General features: G+C 41.5%; 1 protein-coding gene across 1 annotated transcript in view; it reads left to right on the top strand.

Moving 5' to 3' along the window:
- The window catches only part of vipr1b (vasoactive intestinal peptide receptor 1b), a 46023-nt gene that overhangs the window by 5570 nt on the left and 14305 nt on the right, over positions 1–26148 (top strand). The window contains exons 2-6 of the mRNA XM_084341018.1: positions 2902–2992; positions 6868–6978; positions 19279–19379; positions 22054–22151; positions 25770–25902. Coding sequence (XP_084197144.1) covers positions 2902–2992; positions 6868–6978; positions 19279–19379; positions 22054–22151; positions 25770–25902 — 534 coding nt within the window. The remainder of the gene's footprint in view (positions 1–2901; positions 2993–6867; positions 6979–19278; positions 19380–22053; positions 22152–25769; positions 25903–26148) is intronic.

The following is a 26148-nucleotide window of genomic DNA, read 5'->3' as shown; positions in this document are numbered from 1 at the left end:
AACGTTGGTAGCCGTTTGGTACTTGGCAGGTAGCACATAGTGGCTTCATCGGAGCTTTTTGGCAGACTGGTGAATCAAAAGTTATCAGCCAAAAACAATTAACTGAACGATTGTCTGTAGCGCTGAGGAGAACTGCTTAGTCGGGTAATCATTTAAATTTGTGCATACATTTGACATATTGTGATGTATTCTGATGAAGATATATTTTGAACATACCGTAGATATTTTATTTTATGTTTTAAGTTCACTGTGGTCAGCCATAAGTTATAAACTTCCCCCTCTGAGAGACTATTAGACTCAAATCCTCTCCAGGATGTGGTCCACTGTTACATTGGCTGACAATCAATTTCATGCTAATCAAAAATAAGGTTAAAGAAGGGTCTGACCAACAGGAGATTTCCTCCTTCATCCAAGTTGCTCTGCACAGAAAATGTTAGCAGTTTAATCTCCTGCCTCCTGGCCAGTGCCGCTGCTATTACTTCAGGTTATGTTGGATTTTCTGCTGTAATCGGTTGCAGGCAAAAACTCCTGTGAGCAGCAGCAGTTCTGTGGGTTGTGATAGTGTCAGGACGACCTCACCCAAGGGGGAGGAAGTCACTCTGTGGAGAACTGTTAGTAAATAACTTGGAGTTATTACAAAGTTTGTACACTTTTCTTCATATTTTCTAGGAACCTAACGGCGTCTCCCCGGATGCAGTGTCTTTGTGATGCTCGCAAGTTAACGGCAGCTCATCTGGCTTTGATGAATAAACTTAGCTGCAGCAGCACGGCAGTATTTTAGATTATCGGTCACCTTAACCTTGAGCCAAACTTTTAAAACCACTATCCTGAGGATTTAAAGGTCTCCTCCAGACATGTTTTAGGAAACCACAAAATACTCTCCTGCGAATAACAACTTGTGTCTGATATGGTTTTACACCAAAACGTTCAATTACCTGCAAACTCCTTCAAATTACATCTACAGTAAGTTGCACACTGGACTCGGCTCACAAACTAGCTGTGATTTTACAAAACAGTGCTCGTACGTAAACATTTAAGATGAGCACAGAGAGACTTGAAAGTGAGAAACAGTCTTGAAGTGTCAAACTGTGCATGGATCAGTCAGCACAGAGAAACTCAAACATCCAAGAAAAACACATTTTTGGGTGGAAGGACTCTCAAGATGTTTGAATTTGGTGAGGATTAGTGGGAGGATCAAGAAAAGACACAGAATTGTTCCCAAACTCTGGGTCCTATTTACTTTTTTTTAAATTCTGTTTTCTCAGTCTCAGTTGTCTCAGTCTTTGTACTGAGGCCTTTGTGCCCTAAAGACACTACTCCACCACCTGGTCCCCGCTTGTACCTGGTTACTTTCACCTCCGACAGAAGACTGATAAAATGCACACTAACGCAAAGTGTCTGTATCTTTTACCTCCAAACTGTGCTAAGCTAAAGTGCTTCAAAACATTTATTGAGTGTAAACGTGTTGTGTTGTCACATTAACCTGCAGTCCTACTGTTTAACACTATGTTCTCAGGAACAGAAACTCTCAGTCCTGCTGTGTGTTTAGCTCTTCTGTAAGTCAATAGCTCAGTCAGCTGTTAGCTTTATTAGCTCTCATGCTGCAGGGCTCGAAAACAAACGGCGCTGTGTCATCCCCCCCTCTCAGCACGACAGAAAATGTACTTATTACGAACAGACAATCCCGAACGATAGATTGAACTGACGACTTTCTGACTACGCTGACGACAACGGAGTGTGAATTGTTCGTCATTTCCGGTCCATCTATCCCCTCAGTTACCAGTGGCGTGCTGGTAGGACCTCGAAAGCCGGTTAAACCAACAGGGCACCGCAAAAATTGAAGCTAGCTAGTTGATCGGGTTGAATCATATTATGTGTTAATGTATTTGTGTGCTTTGGATATCACACAGCCCTTCAGGCCTGGTCGGTGTTGTGTACCTACTCCTGGCTGAAATGATGAACGCAGGTAACCTCTGCGTTTATCCTGCCTCATGAGTCATTACTCTGCTATGTATATACTCAACAGAGCTGTGGGAAACATTAAGGGCAGAGGTGTTGCTCTGAGTGTCCTTTCTCATAAATGACAGTTTGTTGTGTTGGTCTTGTCTGAGCTGAGCTGAGCTGAGCAGTAAACTGCAGACTGCTCTTCACAAGTGTGTCAGGTGAGGCGGGAGCTCAGACTGATGAGGATCATTTCAGGTTTGACAGCACCTGGGTGCTGGAGGCTCATGAAACAGACATAAAGACATAAATAAGATCCAATTAGAGAACATGAACTGAAACAATTGTGAATAAATGATGAGCTTTGTGCTGCATCGCTCCCCCGATCCTGACCTTTATTGCCTTCACTCATGTACGCGTTGTAGCTTTGGTAACAGGGTGCAGCTCTTCCCCGGGAGTTCACGAATACCCTTCATGCCGACTTCTTCTCTCTCTCCTCGTCTCCACTGACCTTCTGAAGCTCCTCGCTGCTCGTCTTACACATTTTCATTGACCCCACCGGCTTTCCGCCAGCGGCTGTCAGCTCGCATTTTTCCGCCTTTGTTGACACAGATGAACGATTGCAGTAGATTACTCAGTGCCTCCCATCTCCACTTCCTAATCCATTTGCATGATAGCATCTATTAGCCAGGCGAGAGAGAGCTCTGTTTGGATTTCAGGCATGGAGAACATTGCTAGGTTTTTACCGTATTATTAGCCGAGGGTTCATTCTCATAGAAAGGCCACAGTCGTTGAAGGGAAACGTTAACTAAAATATTTAATAGCACATACTCACTGGGCTGTAACCTGTCTACCAGCCTCAACCTCACTGAATATGAATTATTTCGCAGTCTAATTGCAGTGTGATGGAAGCATTTTAGTTTTCCTGACACCTAAATGTTCTTTCCACCTCTTCCACAGGTGCTTTCGGTGCAGATGTGCGACGTGGTGAACGAGATCGAGCTGGAGAAAGAGCGCTGCGAGAACAGCACCTTCGGGAACGTCACTTCAGGTCATTTCAAAAACATATTTTCCTCTCTGTGACTATTCAGAGGCTATTCAGAGGAAATGGGAAACAGCATGAGTAAATAAATAGAGAGGCTAAGGTAATACAGTGTGGGAGTCTATAGATAAAACACCATCATAGCACCATTACAGCAGAAATACAAGCCGGATTTTTCGACAGACGTAATGACTTTAGCTTAGATAACTCTTTCAATCACTTCTCAGTTCAAGGTAAACACACCATTATGTAGTCAGAGTTGTAGGATGGTAACAGAGCGAATAATCTACATTTTTGAAATGTTTTTTTTTTTCATGCCATTTAGGTCTGCGTCTAGTCTCGCCCCCGGTCAGCTGCTCACTAGCTGTTGGTAATTTTGCAAATGAGGAGAGAGCGACTAACTGCAGTTTTAACTAATGGCAATTTTTATACTATTATAGCAAAGCCACCCCTGAGTAGTAGTCGACTAATAGTTGTTAGTTCAAGCAAGGGGTGTTGTGACATACATAAAAAAAAACAAAAAAAAAACTATACAAAACTACATAGTGCACCTTTACAATAATTTCTGTTTCTTATCGTTCTAGTTTGTTCAAAGTAGGTGGCAGTGATGCACCTTAACGCCGCCACCCACCAAAAAACGGAAGAAAGACGCAGTAACTAGCTGGCTACTACCACGCTGTGTTGGAGATGACGAGAGCATTATTCTGAATGTATCAGGATAACCAACAATGTGACTCAAAATCTTTTCCTCCAGGCGGTCCAAAGCTCCTGTGCTGCTCGTGGTGTAAACACCAGTACTCCCCCTGAATAGCCGCACAGCTAACTGAGCTAAGTTGCTAAGTAGCAACTAAAGAAGTAAAGAAAACTTGGACGACGAGGTTTAGTCGACTATAAACTCTGACTTATATAGCATATATAATCAAATCATCAAATCAAACTTTATTTATAGAGCACTTTTCATATAGTATATATAGTCCATATATAGTACATAGCTTATAGGTGTAGATCCTCCACAACTTCGGATACCTTAACAAGGTGGTGTCACTTTTTGGGACTGTGTGGGTACGACTCATCTGACATCTTCCAACTCTTTTGTTTTCTTGATCCTTTTCAAGGCAGACATTTGGACTTGGAAAAGCGCAGGTGTTACCAATAATGTTCACGATGGCTCCATCTCTTATGAGTCCGTGTCAGTGAGTGAGCATGCTGGCTCACCAAAATGGAATGCAGCCGTCATTAATGTTATAAATTCCACCTGTGCTTTTCCTGCTCAAAGCGTCTTGCAGTGATCTTTGTTGTCTCTATAGCTTACTCTGTAGCAGAGGTGCTGAAAATGCTCCTCCCCAGGGGAGGATCTGAACACACACCAACATGATAGACATATTTTTAGCTCCAGTGTGGGTGAATCGAGGATAGCATCGTCACTAATCTTCATCATGGGTAAAAGTCCACAAATCCGCTTAGAAATAATAAGAACCTCAGGACTTGCCTGGGAATCCTCATGTTTAAGGTTTTCCTTCAGTATTAAAGTTATTAAGTGACAGTTTCCTGTACGACCGTGACTGCAGCACCAACTGCGTGTAGCTAAATTGGCAAACTTTCAGTGGTGCCAATTTGTCAAATGTCAGGGGTTCTGACCCAGATCGTGAAGCGAGGAATCAGTACTTTTCATTGTCGCTGACTGGCTTAATGTCACACAGCAGTAATGTTCACATCCATCAATGCAGCGTATTTCATTGTGGGATTGTTAGCAGGAAGTTGTCAGTGATGAATGTGACTAAGTGTAGTGATTTCAGACGCAGCCTGTAGAGTGAGAGTGCAGGGTCATTAACGAGAGCACGACTTTTATTTTATCGCTAACATGATCGCTAATAAAGATAACCATGTGACTCAAAGTCACAAAGAGACCTGATGATAACATTGTTGCCTGACACCCATGGGCTCATCTGCTGCGTCTGTGATATAATGTAAAAGTCCGACCTCTGCTCTTAATGAACGTACGGTCAAGAGCACGAGATAGATCATCCATGGGGAGTTTCTGGGCAGAAAAATACATCCATGCCTTTAATATCTGGTTTGTCATCTTTCCTGTGAATTTAAAAACTCATCCATATTTTTGTGCTCTCTCCATTTGGTCTCATTTTAATAAAAAATCACTCCGCATTCGGTCCATACTGCGCAGCGCATTAAGGTAAAACACATGGACTCCGTGCGTTGAGACGGCTTCGCTCCTTATCTCTGCAGCGACTCTCATTTCTCTAGTCCCCTATCTGCTTCCTCAACAGGAAGGTAGTGGAAGCTGCTCTCAGAGGTCACATCCCTAATAAATGAATTAGCAGTGTGTGCATTTGTGAGAGAAACCATATGTTCACAGCCTAAGGTTATGCAACATATTAAATATAGAGATTGTTCTGCGATGAAACAGAACAGACATGGAAATTGATTATCGTTGGCAGTTTGTGTGTTCTGGTGTCCAGCGCAAACGTGGCACTCTGTACACATGTTAGAAAAATGAGTTTTGACATCATTGTTTGGACTTGAAGAAGCTGTCCGCACTCTGGGAGAAATTGTTTTCTCATTGGTTTTTGAATCTGAGAAATGTGTGTGTCTCAGAAATGGTTCATTGCTTGTGTTTCTGCTATTTCACACTTTTCTGATGCTTCACTCACGCGTCACAGCTCCGTTGTCAGTGCTGTTGACCTACGCCGCGCTTTCAGAGTGAAAGGTGGCGACTTTCATTTAAAGCCAGAAGAACAGATTTAAAAAAAAAAAAAAAAAGATTTCAAAGAAAGTAGACAATTATAATAAACTGTGTGTGAAAATATCACTGATCCCAGCTGAAGCAGACTAATGCACTCCTGGCATGTGTTTGTTCATGCCCAAGTATATCAGAGGAGACAAAACAACCAGTGACAGTGGCGGTGCGGGTTTCACTTTTTTAGGCAAATGCTAGTGGAATTCAAAGGAAGCAAGACTGAGAATTGAGAGGACCAAAAGCTTAACCAAAATAAGCTTACTGAATGGATGGAGTATTTCCCTGAAAAGGACAAAGACTGGAGAGTTCATACTCTTGCCTTTTGACATTACGTGGGTTTCCATTCACCAGGTCTTATGTGAATTCTCAATCGGTGCATTGAAAAAACTCTGAGCGGAGAGACAGAAAATGAAAAAGTATCTTGAATATATCAAAAAAAAGATTTAAGTTTAGCATAAGTGGAAAAGTTGGTTTATCCATAAAAGCAAAAGTGCGAGAAAGTTCAATGGAAACAGACTCGAGGAATAAATCATCACATACATGAGGCGTCTTTGATGCAAAAATATGATAAGATGGAGACAAAAACGTCTGATATTCACAGAGTAAGCTTATAGGAAGAAAGTCTTTTTGGGCCAAAACCAAAATCAAAAACAGGCTGGAGAAAAAAAGGGGAGAATTCAAAAGCCAAAAGAAGAACGAACCAGAACACAGGCAGGAACATGAGGAACACCAGGAACACAGGAGACACTGGACTAAATACAAACTAAACTAATGAGGGGATGTGGTGCAGGTGGAGAGACACTGGGAGCAGGGCAGTGCTAACGAGGCTGATGAGGGGAACATAATACCAGGGAGTTAACAGAACACAGGGAACACAGGTGAGCAGGAATTGGAAAGTGACAACAAGACACAGGAGGATGTTACCACAAAATAAAAGAGGAAATGACTTGTGTATTGATTGTTGCCCAGCTTGTATTGGATCCGTACCTCGGTCACCGCACAGCACTGCCTGTGTCATGGGCGTCATGTTCAGCACATGATTTAATAAAGTGATGGTGACATGTGTGTCTCTGTGTGTCTGTCACAGTATGAGTGATGCCATGTTAATGCTATGGTCTCTTCCTGGCAGGTTGCCAAGGCATGTGGGACATCATCGCCTGTTGGCCTTCAGCCAGCGTCGGAGAGGTGGTGACGATAACCTGCCCCACTTACTTCAGTTACTTCAGCGACCAGCACAAAGGTAAACACTTTTTCCTCACTTTTTGCCACAGTACATGCCTTAACAATAACAGAAAATAATGAAACACAGAAAAACAGATTAATGTGCAAGTAGAATCAGCTCAAACTTGGATTTTCAGCTTGAGAAATTAAGAGAATTGAGAATTTCATCATGTTGTATTAATGGAATAATTCATTTCTATGCAAACAAGCCTTCAGGTGCTAATACAGGACGCCGTGTGGTCATTTTGTCATTAGCTCAGGGCTGCCACACATTTACAGATTTTAATTTATTCACATTGTCTCCAATACTGTGAGTGTTTTGATATTTAAAAGTGTATTTGCATACAGTCGAGCCTTTGGGTAAATACTGAAAATGAAATGTGTTGCTCGCATGCAAATTGACATTTAAAGTTTCACCATCACCTCCTGAAGACAGCAGACATTATTAGAAACTCTGCAGAAAGCCCAAGGCCAACAACTTGCAGGAATAGTGGATATTGATTCATGAAGCTCATAAACTACATCATTACATCGTTTATATTTACGAGACTAATCTGTAAAATGTCAGGACTTTTTTTTACATTTGTGTAGTATTCCTATCCAATCAAAGAGTGAGAGGAACGATCGTAAAGTCAGAGGCACCTGACAGACGATGCTCTGGAAAAAGTGACCCTGTGAACGGCCCGTTTCAAATAGATATCGGGGATTCTCCAGGTGCCTCAGACCCGGGAATTAAAGTTAATCCAGGTTACTGTAAACAGCATGAAGCCTTTACATGAGCCAAATGAAAGAGCAGATTTGAAATGGGCACGTACACTCAGCCACAGATTACAGTCAGGGTCTAAGAAAACAAGGAGGAATCTGGCTCATCCTTTAACCTTTATTTTGGAAGGAGCACAAAGAAAGAGGGGGGAGGAGGAGATATGAGTCACCAAAATAAGATAACAAAAAGAAACATGATCAAAATTCGGTGTGTTTTTTTAAATCACTCCGTGTCTCTGTTATTTTCTCCTTGACGAACTTCAGCAGGGCTGTTGGGCTGACGCGTCCCTCCCAATATTCAATAAGTTCAAAATGCCCCAACCCTGATATGGATGTGTAGAAAACATCAATGAAAACACTTTGCTATACTATGAGCTCTTTGTCAAACACAAGTTAATGATATGACATGTTTTGTTCAATCTCAAAAATGCCAAATCTTCACTAATGAACACCACTTTTATGATTTTTAAAGTGTAAATACAATCACCACCAAGTAAAAAAACTAGCGTTAGGCTAAAAACAAACTTCATGGCAGTTGCCTAACTTCAGACGTGAGAACCACTGGGCTATACTGCCGTCGATCGTGATAGTTTTTGTAAAGTTTTTTGAAAGTGACAATTTTACAAATACTGTCTCACAATATTATGCTAAATTTCTGCAGAACGCTAGCCAGCGAGCAAACATTCTTGCATTTGCTAGCGAATCGCCCTTACGTTCTGAGCATATTCCACTTGTTAGCTTTGCATCAGGTTAGGATGCCTTAATGTTATCATCAGTTGTCGATGGGTCACTTTTAATTAAATTTTAACACCAACCAATAAGAAGACTGCACTTCAGCCAGGACATGCATTAAAAGGTTACGTTAACACTGATATGTAATTTTGCGCTGGACGTATCAAATCACCGTTCATGTACTAAAGTCTGAGTAAAGTTGGTGAATTTATAAATACTTTAGAGTGGCAGGATATTGTTTTGGGGAGGTGGGGGACCCCCTGACTGTTCCCTCCTTGGCTACCGCTTTGAATTTTTGATCTTTTTAACTGAGCTCCTCAAAAGATAGACCTCAAAAGTCTTGTTTTGCTCATCTGTTTTTTTGGAGACATTTCTACCATTTGCCTCCCTGTCTTTCAAAGCCTTACTGGCCTTGTTTTTTTTCTCTCTCTCACTCTTTGAACTACCCCGCCGCCTGCACATTCTTGGAGACTTTCAAATTGTTCACAACACCTGCGCCATCAAAACTTTTGCTCCCTCAGCTACATGACTCAACTAACAGGAACGTATTCTTCTTAAGAACCGACTCCATTTTTCACTCTGTAGCCTCCGGGAAATAAAGAAAAATGACACTGACCGTTGTCACCACCGGTCTTCTTAACTGACGAGTCGATGCTGAATCACAACATATTGTATCTATTGCCGCGCTGCTCTCTAAAGAAGCCTTCACTTCACTTCACTTCACGGCAGATGATTTGATTTGATTTCCTTGTTTTCTTCTTGTAAGTGTTGACTGATTTCTTTCTTCTGCAATTCAATATTATTTAAGGGATGAGAAAGGGGGCAGGGAACACAAGATTTAAAAACATGTAAAAGTGATTCAGCTGTGAATCATATGGCAATCATAATATCTGTCAGAATAGCTGCAACATTTTTTTGCCGGCTTAGTTTTTTGCCTGTAGTTTACTGAGGCTGAATCTACAGAGTTGATCACGGCCACAGCAGTTTTGCGGCATGCTGTGTAAAAGTTTTTTTTACCTTACTCTAAACTTGAATTGATTATTAGGTTAATAAATTAAACACGACTGTGGTGCAGATCAGCGTGAACACCAGTTTCGATATTTTCTCTGATGCTGCCTGACCCAAAACATCCCCATCAGATCCTTTTTTTCTCATCTCAGAGAATCATTTTCAGCCCTCTGCTGATGGATATCCATTCCATCTTTTCAACACCTCTGGGCAATTTCCCTGCAGCTTTTTTACCTGCTCATCTTGACTTGACCCAGCAAGTCATTGCTCATTTTTGCCCCCCTGACTGACAGATGAGCTAATATCCAACTGTTTACAATTACTGGAAAATAAGATATTAAATCAGGTCGCTATATTGCAGTTGAAATGGATTTCAGCAGGTTTTTCACAGACAAAAGGGCCTCATAATCATTTCAGACTCTTCAGTGTGAACACAGAAAATGTTCCCCTCTCTGTGTCTAAGCTTTTATCCTTTATACTTGACACATCGGTATTAACATCTGCTGGTTCTTATAAAGCCGGCTCCTTTTTTCCCACCTAAAGAGACAATACAAGGGTTCATTAATCCTCAGTTTCTCCCCACTACCTTTGACGCTTCAGGGCAACTCTTTTGAATTTTTTTGGGGGGGGAGCTTTAAACGTGCAATGTGTAAGAACTTGCTAATTCATACTCCAAACCAACAGGGGGCAGCATATTTCCAGAATAACTGCTAACTGTAGCTGCCATTAGTTTGTTAGCTCGGCTAGCTGTGCAGCTAGCGATCTGGACTGGGAGCTTGGAAGAGTAGGGGAGTGTTGGTGTTTACACTGCTATCACGAGAGCTTTGGGTCGTGACGGGCTGAACCTAGCTGGTTATCATGTTGTCTTCAGTCGATATCTCTGCAGCGATAGATATCATATCCTCAAAACTGTTATTTCTTCGCATTTGGTTGATTTTAGTTATATTTGAATCTTTTCAACAACAATTCTTACATATTGCCCTTTAAAGGTGCAATATGGTGCTTCTCTAAACTAAGCTTGGCTAACAGGCTTCATGATTAGCAGGCATGAGAGTGGTATCAGTTGTCCCATCGAGTCTAAAATGTGTGACCATTTCTTTACATTTCTTTACAAAGATAATATCCTAGATGACTTTATTTGACCTCTACTGCTGCTGTTTTCATGACAACAGGACCAATAGACTCCTTGTATGGCTGTGATAAGTAACAGTTAGCCTCAGAGTTTTTCTTCCTGTTTTCTGGGTTAATATTCATGTTTTGATCATTCATCAGAAAGTTTCAAAAGTTTTTTACTGTAACACACTCCATATTTATTTATTTATTTACCGTTTTGTAGCCCAAAACCTCCTCAAACCTGAAAAGCTGCTGTTACCTACGTTTGCATATCCTGTGGGTGTGAAAAAGCCGATCCACCACCTCTTAAACATTCAGTGAAAAATTAAATACGGTCTCCATCCACTGGTGCAGGCTAACGTGTGATTCTTCTTTTGGGTTGTTTTTTTTTTCCCTTGTGGGAGTGTTGCTGCACTCATGCAGGCATTAGTGCCTCAGAGAGTCAAACAGCAAATTAGAGACACGGGGGAAATGTGACACTTCAAAGATGGAGGATGCACTTTAATCCCCACATGTATTGATGGCACCATGAAAGAGAGGTTGACTTTAAAGCTGATGACAGAAAACAGAAAAATCTAGCAGTGCTTTGGCTTGTGGGGTGAAAGTACACCACCACTGGCACCATTCGTTAAATATTCCTTAGAATAATGTAAAGATTGCGTTCTGGGCTATTAATTCTAATATTATTTTACAATATTATGATTATTGATATCAGCATCAGTAAGCTCACTTGTAGAGCACATCGCTGATACATGAATAACTCTAATATTGATTATTGTTTTGTTCTCAGCATAATAAGCAGTTTTGGCTTTAATAACAACCAGTTCCTTGTTAGCGGAGACATAGTTTCATGTAATTAGGAGCCATGGGAGCTTCAAAATATTGAGCCCAACATTAAAGCAAATGCTCAGTTTTTCTCAGTATTGATGTAATTGGTTTTCTGGTTCCCTCACCTCAAGAATAAATTGACACATTTGTTCAATAGTCCTGAGACCTTAATTCCCCACTGAGGCAGAAATGAACAGTAGATGACAACTGACTTGTTTGTCGTATATCATCGGATTTACTTGTTTGTTATGTTTGGTATGATTTTGAGTTCTGTCAGTGGTGAATGGTCGAGAAAAAAGGTGCATTTATAGTGCAATGTTTGATTGCTGGTGACACTCGTCAGTGGAGGATACTGGACAGCTAGTGAAAGGCAGCAGTCGTCAGTTACTCTGGTGATATGCTGCACCCTTTGAATTTTGGCCATATTCTACAAATTATACTTTTTACTTACTTACTTAAAATCTTAAGAGTTTTTCTGTTTTTTCAAAGTTCGGACCTGCTCCGCTTCTGTGTACATGTCAGGTCGTTGCCACACAGGAAGTTTCGGCTCTGATATCTTATTGTGAAACATAATCAGGTAAGGGATCTGAAGGGTCGGTCCAGATGGCCGATTTCACAGGCGACTCCATCCCATGAACATGAGCAGGTGTCGGGATTAAGCCAGATTTTATTAGTCACACTCTTTTTGTCAGACTTTGTGGTGGGGCGTCGTCAAACAGAAGCAAATGTAGTTTTGGGATAAACTAAATATTCTACCCTTCCTTTTTCGTTTTCATTCATATTGAAATTACATAATGTTCATGACCTTTTCCAGATATTGAGCTGCAGCTGTTTGTGCACAACCCTCATCTTCGCACTGATTGAGTTTCCCATTCACATCTGCTCCTTTTTGTTGCTTTACCTTTAATACGGAAATTGCTTTTACCCCGATTCACCTCATCTGTGTTTTATGAAAGGAAAGTTGTATACACAAGAAAAAATCAAAGGAAACAACTATGCACTTATAACCATCTTCTCAGCACAGCGGTGAGTGTTGTACGCAGCCATGCTAAAACACATTCAGACCTGTTTTAAGCAGTTTGCTGACACATGCCCATAATAATAATAATAAAAATAATACATTTAATTTATATAGCGCCTTTCAGGGTACCCAAGGACGCTTAACAAAGTGGAACAAGCATGAAAGCAGAACATGTCCTGTGGTATCAGGTTAAAAGAGAGGTGGTGTCGCTCCTGGTAGTAGGTTATACTTAATCTTCAAGGTTCACTTTAAAGTCAAAAATACATACTTTTCCTTTCACCTGTGGGGCTTTTTATCCATCCAGACTATTTTGGTGTGAGTTGCCGACTTTTGGAGATATGCCTGCCTTCTCTCGAATATAATGGAAGTAGATGGCAGTAACCAGTCAGGATTTCTGAAGCACGTTGAGCACCACAAGCCAAGTGCCGAGCTGAGACTTTAGGACCGATATCTCCAAAACTCTGCAACTCACACCAAAACAATCTTGATGTATTAAGAGCTTTAGTGGTGTGGGTATAAAATAACAATCCCAGTCAGTATGCCATGTCGTATGGTCCCCCCCTCCAGATTGTGACTAGGCCAACCTTACTTAACTTTTTCTAGCTTGGGGTCAGGAATAGCCAGTGTTTTGCATGAACGCCAAAATAGCGCTCATTTACACATTACCTCCAACACTATTGGCTCCGCCCACTAAAACACACACACGTACACTGACAAACACACACACGGTGGAAATAAGTGAGAACTATTGTCTGCACATCTATCGGTCGAGCTGTAGATTCCCGTCCAAGCGGTATGTTTGTCTTGTCTCCCAAAAAGATGGACTGTCTAGTGTTTGTTTACTTGCTTTGACCTCGTTACAGTCATATCAAGTCATTATTTTTATCGTGATTAAGATAATTTCCTCCGCAACCTGTGTACAAACGTGCTTTCACAGTAACATGTAAAGGGTTAATCCGATATGCTAAAACATGCAGAAATAATACATTTGCATATGTTTTCAGTACAACAATGATGAACTATTCACTACTTCTGTGCCACTTTACAGCTAAAGTGGATGTTTTTCTTGCCGGTCACACTTAGTGTTGGACTGCTCAGCTAAGCAGACATCACAGCAATTAATCTTTCATTGTGAGAGACGACTATGACGGCTCGTCTCAGTGATTATGCGCTTTGCATCTACAATCGTAGTATAAGCCAGACACACAGGTCCTCCATTTATTTATGTTGGAAGAAAAGACAAAAACAATGCAACATGGCTTTTGCTAATTCCACTTTTTCAGTAGTAAAGTACAAGTGATCACAGGACTGACAGGTACAAGTCGATATGTGGGGGGCTCAGCTTGGTATTGGTGCAGACTGAGCCATAATCTTATTATATATTAACCAGGAACATGTGCTACTGAGACCAACGATCATATCTCAATGTTAAACCTTGAGCTCAAACAAGTAGTTTCAGTTTCCTAAAGTCAACCCAACATGTTTACTGACGTCTGGAGGTCACGTACTGTATGTGAGTTTTGCTCCTGACTGGCTGTGGCAGGCATAGCAGGAGCAGACTTGGTCAAAAGTAACTGTGGAAGTTTTGTAATCCCCATTAGACACTTCGGCGCACCAAACTTTCTTTAAGCTTGACGGACATGTTCTGTATGTTCAAGGCCTCATCATAATTCAGCTCTGAATGCTACTGGAAGTATACAAACAACAGTAAAGTCAGAAGGAGATTGGTGTCTGCTGGTGTCAGATAATTGAGTGCTGTGTAAACCTTTGGAAAACGGAAAAACAAATTCATAAAACTTCAAAATCAAAATGGTAAATATTCTGCATGCAAATACTGCAGGAGTTTACCTTCAAACTCAAAACAAATATAATGAGATGGAAACAGCTTGAGGTGAACTCCTCTGGAGGGACACAGAGACACGACTGAGACTGCAGATAAATCTCTCTAAATCTGTCACTTCAAAAACTCTGTTGTACTTCTAGTTCATCTTTCTTTCTAAGATATATTTACAACAATTTGAAAAGGTTTTGCACACAGTAAACATGAACACCAGACTCCCTTAGAAATTCGCTCAGTTAATTGAGTTGTTGAACTTTTGAAACTTTGTGCAACGCTGTCTATGACGATTTCTCGATTATTTGAGCCTTCTTATAAAATGTTATTTCTTTAGTACAAGAAAGAAAGTGTTCTCTCTTTCTCTGCTGTGAATCTGAATCGTACTTTTTTTTTATTATCAATTGAGGGTTTTTATGATGGCTTCTTTTATGCCTGGGTCCATGCGACAGGACACTGCTGTTTGTTTGCTGATTCAAGTTTTTCTTTTCATAATCATGATGACAAAGCTCTGCTAAACTTCACATAATACTTAAGTTATGTTACCCCAAACCACAAGGTTAAACCTGACCGTTTCTTTTGTTTTAAAGGCACAGATAAATCATGCTGTCCTGCTGCTTGGGCGTCCCCAATTAGAAAAAACTTCTGTGTCCTTCTAGAAAACATGGACAACGATTTTGTATTGTAATTTTGTACAAATATTCATAAAGCCCAGGTGAATATTAATACTGACTAACTCACCCTCATGATGACTCGCAATCACTTTTATGATTCATTAACTTTCACTCCCAATAGATGCTTTAGCTGTTTTTGTGGTCCACCTGTTATCTCTTGTCTTGTTTCTTGTCTGTGTGTGTTTGTCTGATTTGAATCACCATGCAAAGCGCAATACGCAGTTTTGATTGGCTGAGAAGCGTAATGTGAGTGATTTACAACACATACAAACAGCCTGGGAGTTTCCTGGACCATCTGGGCCAGAAAGGCTAGGAAAGCTGCGCCACTTAAAACAGAAACGCTGGATAGGAAGATCATTTTGCTAACTGCCTACTGATTATGACCACATTTCTGCAAAACTAATGACATTCTCATCAGCATCAGTTGTACCATGTGTTTAGTGCTAGCTAGCTGCATGCTAACATGCTAAACATGGTATACAAAACAAAGCTCAAAGCTCTGCTGTTTCTGACTAAAGCTACATGCAGCTGCTAGCGTATTGTAAGAATACAATCAGTGTCAAAGAAATTTCATCCTGAATTCCTTCATATCTTATGTGGGCACATAGAAGGGCATTCATCATCGGGATTTATTACATCTGTCAGAAAACCTATTGGAAAAACTGTACATTTCAGATGCAATTGGAGGAAAATATCGGCCTATTCCAGCATTTACTGAGTTTCCAAGTAGACAGAGAGAGATGCCTGATAAACAAAAATCAATTTCCAGCAAGCTGACGCCATTCAAGTGCAACACCATGTCTGAAAACATAATCTATTGGAGTAAGAGCATGCCGTCGTCAATCATGCTTTACAGCAGACGATTATCTCTAATCAATCATCCCGCTCACCTGAATCTTAAGGGATCTTGATGCAGACTGTGTCTCTGAGCAGTGCTGGATATGTTTCACTGAACTGACTGACAGATTCTCCATAGAGAAGACCTGACATGACTGAATGAAAACATGTTCTTTGTATTTCCCTCGCTGCTTGTTATCAAAGAAATATAATGATTGAAAGCAGGAGTGACCTGAGTTCTCCTCAGCAGTAAGTTTAGTTGTAAATGACAGCTGAAGACGCTCCCTGTGTGAGAAGAAGGACTGTCTCAGGTGAGTGTGACCCAGCTAGGTGGGATCATCTTTTTCTCTGCAAATGACCCGACGCTGCAGCCAGTGATGGCGCTCCACTTTTGCTTTGTTCTCTTACAAGAAAATGTCATGACAGCTGCTCGCATCGACATGAAAACGATCCTCCTGCATGAGAATTTACAGATTGAGCTGTTAGTGGTGGTAATGGGACTATCAGAGGATGGCTGTCCATGAGCTTCTCTTCTTCGCTGGTATTTATAGATCCATTATTTTGGTTCTCTCAAAACAGTGACTGTGTAAGGGAAAATTGATCATTGAACAGATTGTATCAATAGGATATGGATGGTGGAGCAATCACTACAGTATCTGTTGATATCATGGGCGTAGGAAGCATTTAACGTGTGGGTGGGACAAGTTTTGAAAAGGAAGAAGAATGTGTGGAATAAAAAGCTGATATCTCTGGTTCTGCTGTATCGATTTTCATCATTTGTTTTTAAACGGTCCATAATGAGTCAAACAGTGTTATAGTAGTGCAATGCGAGACCAGTGGACACAGTGCAACTTCACCACATCACTGGAGGCAATTTATAAGATTAGACACAGCTTCCTCTGGAGCCACAAAAGGATACTACTTTTTTCACATACACAGAAGTACTCCCCAAGACCTGTAAACACACTTTAATGTGTACAAAGGCCCTTTAAATGAAATGAATGAAAAGCTGAATATCATCTGCGTAGCAGAGATATGCAACATCTTTAAAGTGTCTTAAGATCTCTTCAAAGAGAAGCACGCCAAACAGAACAAGGCTAAGGACCGACCCTTGGGGCACACCCCGAAACAGAGCTTCAGATGAAGAGGCAGAGGCAGAGTCGCCAAGAGCAACCGAGACAGTCCTGTCAGAGAGATAGTGGGAGAAGCACTGCAGGGCTCACCCAGAGACACAACCACCTCTTAAGTCTGTCAGTTGAGACTCTGAAGAGCAATTTCTGTTGAGTGCAACAGAAGAAAGTCTGAGTGACACATGCTTAGAAATAGCAGTTCGGAAACTTAAATTAAACTTTTGTGTTTTGTTGTATAGTAAAGGTGTTGCCAGTTTATCCAGGAGGCACAGACACGTTTATATATTGTGTGTAAGATGTATTTTACAATCTGTCTATGTGTAAAACTGTTCGAGCTGGTACAATATCTCTCTGTGAAACGGCCTTGAGTCCAGATGAAGTCGCTTTTCCTTGTAGTGCTTTTCTGCCGTCCCCTTGCTCCTCCATTCTGCAATATTCTGCAGTGCAGTAATAAATCTATTGAACAGACTGCGAGTCTACCACACTGACTACAAATGAGTCGATTGGCCTGAACAATGACTACACACCTTCTTTAGTCAATGTTTCTTTTTGTGTGTGTGTGTGTGTGTGTGTGGAGTGAACATACACATCCATGAAAGCATGTTTGGTTACTAGAGGGGTGGACTAAGGATGAAATAAGAGGGAAAATGAGGCTGAATTTAAGCCCATCATCCCAGCATGGTGCTCAAATGCAGCCACGGCAGCGGCGATAGCAAACCTTTCTCTGGCTGATCAGCGTTTCTAGACACCGACCTCCTGCTGCACATGCTTTCCTCCACAGCTCTGTGCCTGCGTGTGATAACATTTTGTCATAATTGTCCAGGTTTGCATGCGCAGAGCAGCTTGTCTGTTGGTCACACTGTAGTTGAGGTCTCATTTGGGGTTAAGCTTTTTACATGAACCTCTGATGCACCACAAATGAATAAACCATGAATAAATCCCATGAATAAACCAAATAACCGACTATTTCTGGTGCTCGTCTCCTGCAATTACGCACAAAAAGTATGTCTTCGGCAGAGGAAGTAGCAGGTCATGTCTAGCACGGTGTGTAAGGGAAAACTGATCTTAACGGATTGTATCAATAGGATATGAACAGTGGAGCAATCACTTCAGTATCTGTTAGTATCATGGGCGTAGGAAGCATTTAATATGTGGGTGGGAAGTTTTGAAAAGGAAGAAGAAAGTGTGGAATAAAAAGATGATATTTCTGGTTCTGTAATGCATAAGCAGTTGTATCACATATAATTATTAATTAGTATTCAATACAAAAGCTCATATACACAATCCGTAAAAGAAGCAAAAGAAAACTCGTCTTAACGGTGAAAAATAGGAGCAGACAATCGCATTGAGAATCAATATGACAACAAGTGAAGTAATGAAGCATATTACACCTCCACCAGAGGTCACAGCTCTCAACGGATCTATTTTATTGCCTACGTTATTACACAGAAAGTTAAAATATCTACCTGAAACCAACCCCGCAATCAACAGAGACTACTTAACGTTTCCAGCTACACAACAATGCCACAATATACTTTCCGAATTGTCCGAACATGTTGCGGCCTTGATAGCGGCCTTGGATACAGTTATTCAGTGATCCTTAAGTTTAAGTTTGGAATCAACATAATGAAGAATTGTGGTTATTTATTCATGTTATTTGGCAAGTAGCGATATGTCCAAGTAAATGTTGTCTGTCAATGCATTTTAATTCCTTTCTGCCAAACGATCTGATCCTGTATTTCAATGTATCAGCCCGACAGGAAGTTATAGCATAAACAAATTCACTTACTGATGAGCTTTATTTCTACTTTTCCTCGAAGTGGAAAGTTCAAAGGCATGTGGCGTAGCTGTGTGTCCTTTAACAGAATATTTTGCAAAACTGGCTACACACCTGGCAGGCCAACCTCCTCAATTATTCGATACCATGGCTCCTTGTGCCCTGTTTTTGTTTTGATAATGCTTCCCTGGTCTGCACTTTGTACCCAAAACATCCACCCAAACTGCGTCATTATGACTTTTGTGTGGGAAATAAATAAAAAAATACCAAAGAATAATGGTCTCGGCATGTTAAGTTTCCTCATATGACATGCATACCATTCCTTGGCTCGAGCTTGTTAAAATTTATTTATGTTTGGAGGAGGATCAGAATGTCAGTGCCCTCTGCAGGCATGGAGTCAATAACGGCTCACATTAGTGGGAGAGATTCAAGTTTGTGGAGGTTTTCTAGTTGTTTGCAGTGACACAACAAGCCGAGATACGAGGTCACTCATTCCACCGTAGGTCTCGCAGTTGGATAAATTTAAACTAACTTCTTGAGCAGATAAAAGGGAAATCTGCTGCCTGGGTGGCTTTGACCTCTGCATGTCTTCCCAAACTCCAGGTAACCTCTCCAAGACCTGCACAGCAGAGGGCTGGACTGAGATGCATCCTTTTGACATCGCCGTGAACTGTGGATACAATCTCAACGGCACCAGCGACGATGTGAGTACACCTCTGCTGTCAATAAGAGGCAGCAGAGCAGATACCCAATGGTCCAATTGTGAATGAACTCTGCGGCACAGTGCGAAACTAGCTCGAGAGCCAGTGGGCAGGAAGAATTTAATAAGAACATCCTTTTCTTCTCAGTGGGGGGATGTCGTCGGGTCTATCAGGAAAATAGCTTTATTGATCATTAGGTTCACGACTCATACTTGTTCTATGCCTGCATTCAATTGTTTCTGTCTTTTATGGCCTCTATGGACAAAGAACACAAAAATGTTGCTTAGCTCAGCTTAGTCCAGAGAGTGAAAGCAAGGGGAACAAGGTAGCCTGACTCCTTTCCAAGTTTAAAATTGCGACTAACAGCAACTCTAACACTCACTGACATTGTATCCTATGTAATGTAGTCTGAACAAATATGTTAAATAGAAATTTGTGGTTTTAGTGGAGGTTTCGAAGTGAGACATTTGTCCAGTGTCTCCACTGGTTCCCCGTTCACCCAGAGAAAGTAATGGCACGTAATTCCCTGTAAAACCACAAAGTGTTGTTCTTGCACTTCATTTGATATATGGATCGACCAACATGTTAATAAGTGAAAAATAGAGTTGCTGGTAGGTGCATCTCTGAACCTTGGAGACAGCCTGCTTTCAGTCTTGCTAAGCCTAGCTAAGCTAATCGTATGCTAGCTCCATGCCTTTACCCACAATGTAATAACAGGAATCTGGGTACAGTGTGGGAGGTTGAGCCCCATTCATTCCTATTAAAGCTGCTCATTGGTGCATGAAGTCAAAAAAGTTCAACATAGTGGGTGTAAAATCACCCAGATCAGTCTCCTTTATCTCTGGTTTGCTCTACACCGAAGGGTTTTCAAAGTCTGTTAACCCCCCTCTGCCCCTCTGGGACCCACTTCTACTGTAATGTAAAAAAAAAGATGTATTGTGCAATTGGAAGAAGTTCATATTGAAGAGTTTGTCACTCCCAATCTTATTCTTTCTTTAGCCGTTGGCTACAACTTGAGCCCTGTGTTTTAACCTATATATGTTTGCATTCAGGCAAATTGGCACCATTAACAGAAAGCTGAATTATCTATTAGCAGTTTCTGTTTGTGGTGTACCCATGAAGGTACAGACAGCTGTCGCTGGATTACTTTGATGCTGCAGAAAACTTTAACCTGTGACAAATCACAGGCAAGTTCTGATGTTTGACGAGTATAGTTTTTCTGTGATTCCTATGTGGATTTATGGATGTGCATTTGCAATAATGACATGCTCAGAAAGTGCAGATTCATGTCTCCACTATGTTTGCACGTTACTCGCTTTATCTGTCTGGACTGGAAGACTGAAGATAACTGCAGAGATTTTATAATTATTGGTGGGGTGGTACTGACTCATTTCATATTGCACTCTCCTGATCCAGACTTATTATAAAAAATATTGATTTTATCCACTTTAACCCAAAGACAAGAGAGAGGTATTGAACTCTTGGCCAGAAAGTTATGTTCGTTCCTTTTTCTCCTCTTCTTGTGTGAAGAATTCATGAACTGAAATTCAGACAGCACCAGAGGTGAATACATCAGTCGACATTGCTTCCTGAAGCAGGCATATGTCTTTAAAGCAGAACACTCTTGATTTTCATTGACAAGCCTGGCTCAGTTAGTATATCCTGCCTCTGTTATCAGACATTATGAGTCATTAGAGGTTATTCACGTTGCCTTCAGGGCAAGGACGGGAATAAATACATCACATGTTTGTCTTATCCAGTGTAATGCAGAGAGAGCTAATCCGTGTTGACGAAGGTGGAGCAGAGAGCTGATGTGCTCTACAGTGCAGTAAAAGCTTTCTAGGTGGGTACTCTGCTCTGTGACTCCCTCATTAGTATGCCACATAGGAAGTCAGGAGGGACGAGGCGGGTGAAGAGCTCTAAAAGGAATTTGATGTCCGTCCTTCTGCATACTTGATACCTCAGGATGCAGAGCTCTTAATCTCATTTTCATCAAGCACAAAAATCATACAGTGCTGCGGCAGCAACATTGTAGAGAGACAAGCTTCATGTGAAATCCAGCTATTACAGAAGACGACAACGAACGTTAGCTCGCAGTACGTCAGCAGATCCAGTTGGATTGAGTCTTCTGAGGTGAGGGAAAGTTTGATAAGAGGTCTGATAATATGTAAATTCCACCACAAGACAGACTCTGCCTGTCACGGCGTCAAGTGCTTTCCTCATCAGTCACGTTTTGCTTTTCATTTCCTCCCTTTGTCTGTGTTCACCTGTGTCCCATCAGTTAATCACCGTCTTCCCCTGTCTCTCTGTCAGTTTATCTGTTCCTGTGTCTCCCTGTCCCAGCTTCATGTCGTGTGTTTCTGGCTTATTGTTCCTGATTCCTCACGTCATTTCTGCTTCGTAATTTGCTTTTACTTTTGGTTTTGTTATTCGCCTTTTCTTGCTTCTTGGATTTTGGATTATCAGCTTTATGTTAATAAAGCTCGTTTTTTGTTCAACTTACTTGCCTGCCTGTGCGTCTTGTGTTTGTGCCCCCTTTGCTTAATCATGACACTTCCATTAGGTGGAAAAAAAGGATTATGTGGATATATTGGTATTGGAAATAGGCCACAATGAGTCGGCAATACAAACTTCACATTTGACTTGTGTTGATGTCGTGTTCTTACTTTTCCTTCAGGGCAAGTTTTTCTGGCAGGTGAAGATTGGCTACACCATCGGCCACAGCGTCTCCCTCATTTCTCTCACCACAGCCATTGTGATCCTCTGCATCTTCAGGTATGTAGGAAAACAGTGAGTCACCTTTCACCACACGACTGCTCATTTCTTTCTCAGCGTATGTAGAGAGAAGCAAACAGAAATCTATGTTTTCACTCCTGACAGCAGCTCCAGGATTTGCACTATTGACTTTTATGATAATTCCTGAAACATAAACCCTGTCCCCGGCCTCCTGTGGTCAGTTGTTTAGAGAACGGATAAAAGGAGAGAATAAAGAGAAGAAGAAGGAGAAGGAGAACAAACAGTCACGGCTGCAGGACCCCCTGCGTCGAGCATTAATAAGAGCAATCTACCATAAAGCAAACTGACGTTGACTTCTTCCTGCTGGGCAGTATGATACAGACAACATGACAGTTTGAACATCAAACACTTAGGCAGTACATCTGAACTGGGATTTGATAGCCTCCGATCAGCGCAGCTTCACACCCGGGCGGAAATACGAGGCTTATGTTAAACTATGAAAGACAGGAAGAAAGATATAAAATGCTCTCTGAATTAAACTGTCAGTCAAACGTGGCGATGCTTTCATTCATTTCACTGCCTTGATCTTTTGAGGGCACTTATCTGCAGTGTTCTGGAGATTATACGTCAGAAGTACAGTGACGTGTTTGATATTTGACAAGTGAGCGGCTGATCGTAAGCTCCTCAAACACAATTACAGTTTTGATGTCAAGAATGACGGAGATCACAGCTTTGGTGGCAGGTGGCAAGTTCTTCACCCTGGAGGACAATAAATAGACAATACACAGTGGACAGTATGTGCACGACTCAGATCATACTGATTAAAGGGATCTTGGAGCGTTGTTTTGGTTCTGTAGTTGCTGGAAATGCTGGAAAAGAGACACATATTGATCAGTAATCCTTTTGCAGGAATATGGGGAAGACCAAAACTGCCAAAATCATAAATAAATAAATAAATGTCACAATAAATAATTAAAGATGGCATCAAATGCATCAAAAATGATTAATGAAAGTAAATGTAGGCATTCATTAATCTATAGAATGTGACTTAAATGGATATTTCTGCTTTAATTGACCTTTGTATGTCACATTAAATGAATTAATTCCTACATATTTTTATATTGCCATTTATTTATTTATTTATTACGTCTGATTTACTGGCAGTTTCACGCCTCCATACAAATTGCTGACGCATTACCAGTAAAAATTGGGACAACAGCAGAGTACTGTATTTGAAATTAGACTCATGTAAAAGAAAGTGGCTGGAAAAATGCTGGAACTGGTTGCGTATAAAACCACAGTGTTCAGAATTTAAGTCGGAAAAAGCAGATTCTTTTGATTAAACGCAGTTTTTCCACCTCAGTCGTCGTAACAAGGAAACAGGAAAAAGCAGTTTCTAAGCAGATGCGTGGTCTCCATTTCGGCGTTTTGTCACTGAACGCACTGTAAATAAGCTTTTTGCTCTGCTGGAATAATCCCCACACGAGTACTCTGGCTGTGAAATCACTCTTCATGCTGCATGAGCTCTCCTCTGTGCTCACTTGAATTCACAGCCAAAATAATGTGATGCAACAAGTATTTTCTTTCTTCCATTCAACCATCCATTCTTTACCGTGTGCACACTAATTCCCCGCAGGGCCACGGGGAGAAAGAGAATTACTTTTTTCTATGGCTTCTTTTTCGTCAGCATTTTTCCAGTAGTATAGCGTGCCCCCGCTGCCACACTGTGTAATGCTGCATTAGTCACAGGTCAGAGCTACTTTTCATGTTTTCCGCAGAGACGCGCAGTAGGTGTGAAAGTGTGTCCACCTGAGAGTTGCGTTCACCCTCGTGCATCCAGAGCCACAAGGCGGGCCAAGGTCAGGATGATAAAAGAAAATGTGTGAAGGTGTGAATTCGAGCCGGCCAACAGGTTTGAGCCTGGAGGAGAGTAATGACAGAGCGGTGGGAGGGTGAAGATAGCTGAGGGGGTTACAGTGACGGGTTTTAACAGGGGTTGGTGTGATGGAAAGAGTCACACCTGTTTCTAAAAGATTACAGGTCGGAAGCAAAAATATGTCAGCCTGTCGCATTTGTTGCAGTTTGATCTTTTGAGAGCCGAAGTCATGACGTCAATCAGGACTACAGCCCTTTGATAAACTAGCTTTGGTTGCTCAATGCTATCTCTCTGTCTGCATGTCTGTCATCGGCCTTTCTGAGAAAATGAGGCGTGCTCCTATTGTTTTCCTCCCGTACCCTATTCTGAGACAGCTCGGCTTCACTGCGGCAAAAGCTGAACAACGTTTACTTTGTGAACTACGGCAACCTATAGTGCGGCAGTTTGGGTACCTACGTCACTGGGACTGTTTCGTCCGTATCCATAAATGTCACCAGCACTCTCTTCTACAATCATTTCTTTAACCTTTTCAGTCGTAATCTCTGTTGCCTAAAAATGTTTACATTGCCCACTCCTCTCTGTCCGGCTGTTATTACAGACGTGTCTGAGATGGGCTGGCTGATACAGCCTTAAAATAATATTGGGTTTTTTTTTAGACAATAGGCATCTTATCTTTAAAATCAACTCAAAAGCACTTCAGAGTCAAATATCACAATGTTTTTGACAGAATACGTCAGTCTCAAAATTGCATCAATGTTATAGGGATGACTTGGGGGTTTTACTCAAGGTAACGGTTTGATTTGGTCGACTGTCGCTAAAACTACCGGGAGAGAGAAATCTAATCGAATCTTTGGCGTTAATTTGCCAAAACAGTCAGATCTCTGCTCTAGAAGAAAAGCTTTCCTCCCCTGATCCAAAGTCATTTAACCTTGAGAAGAAAGTGACACTTGTAGTGAAAGTACTGACTATGAGCCGAAATGGAAAATTACAGTCTCTAGTTACGACGACACCAGCGCGGTGAGATTAGATCTCACTTTTGCCCCCAAAATAGAAACGGCAGATGATTACACATGTGGGATTTCAACACTTTAATTCTGCTGAGCTTTCTCCTCTGTCAGTGTTTGCCTGAGCACTTAGACTGAAGTCTCTGAGTGTCTAAAACTGAAATGTCGCTGAGGAAAACAAGCATTTAACAGTTTGGAGTCCGGACCAAATTCGGATTAACAGCCTTTTAACAATTGTCATTATAAGCCGCTGTGACAGAATGTTAACAAGCTCTCGTGGCTGTGAGATAAGGTGAGATGGGACTTAAATTACTCCCTGAGGGGGTATTAAGTGATTATACATGCGCTGCGTTACAGCGACCTGGAAACCGACATCACCTGCATAAACAACGATTGAAGCAAAGCACAGACGTGATCGTGCCATCTCTCTCGCTCTCTCCCTAAATGTTGAATCTTCATGGTATGTGATAAACGTGACGAGGAAGCCGAGAAGTTGACGCTCAAGCACTTCAAAATGTTTCCGATTAGTCATTTTGAAATCCACACCTCTCGACTTTATTGGCGAATGATGTGAAGGACCATCAAACGCTTTCGTAGTGCTCTAAAGCAGATCCTCCCACGGAGTGATAAAAGGAACTAATGAGCTTAATTATGAGTTTAGTCAGTCTGTTATTTGCTGTCATTTTAAGCTATTAACTCCAAGGACATTGGATAATTAGTGTGAAGGCCCTCTTTATTGAATTGTGTGTGTGTGTGTCTCGCCTCTTTGTCGCCTAGGAAGCTCCACTGCACGAGGAACTACATCCACATGCATCTGTTTGTGTCATTTATCCTGAAGGCCATCGCTGTGTTCATCAAGGATGTTGTCCTCTACGAGGTCGGGGAGGTGGACAACTGCTCCTCAGGCTCTGTGAGTTGTTTGTCAAAGACACTGCTGTTTTGCCGTGGGTGTTTTCAGATGAAGCTCTCGGGGATTTCTGGTGTCTTTGAACCCCCGAAGAAGTCAAACTCTCGAAGAAGCTCAGCAGGCGCACATGACACTCAGGGTGTGCAGACGTGGCGCAGAGCTGGAAAGCTGATTATCCAAGTTGGACCACCTAATGAGAGGTCTGCACGGCTCAGATGGGGACGAAAAGATGGATTTCTGTAGTGCTGA

The sequence above is a fragment of the Pagrus pagrus genome (genome assembly GCF_965226575.1).
Source record: "Pagrus pagrus genome assembly, chromosome: 20".
In the NCBI taxonomy this organism is placed as follows: Eukaryota; Metazoa; Chordata; class Actinopteri; order Spariformes; family Sparidae; genus Pagrus; species Pagrus pagrus.
Note: the sequence above shows the minus strand (reverse complement) of the source record. Positions and strands in the feature narration are given on the sequence as shown.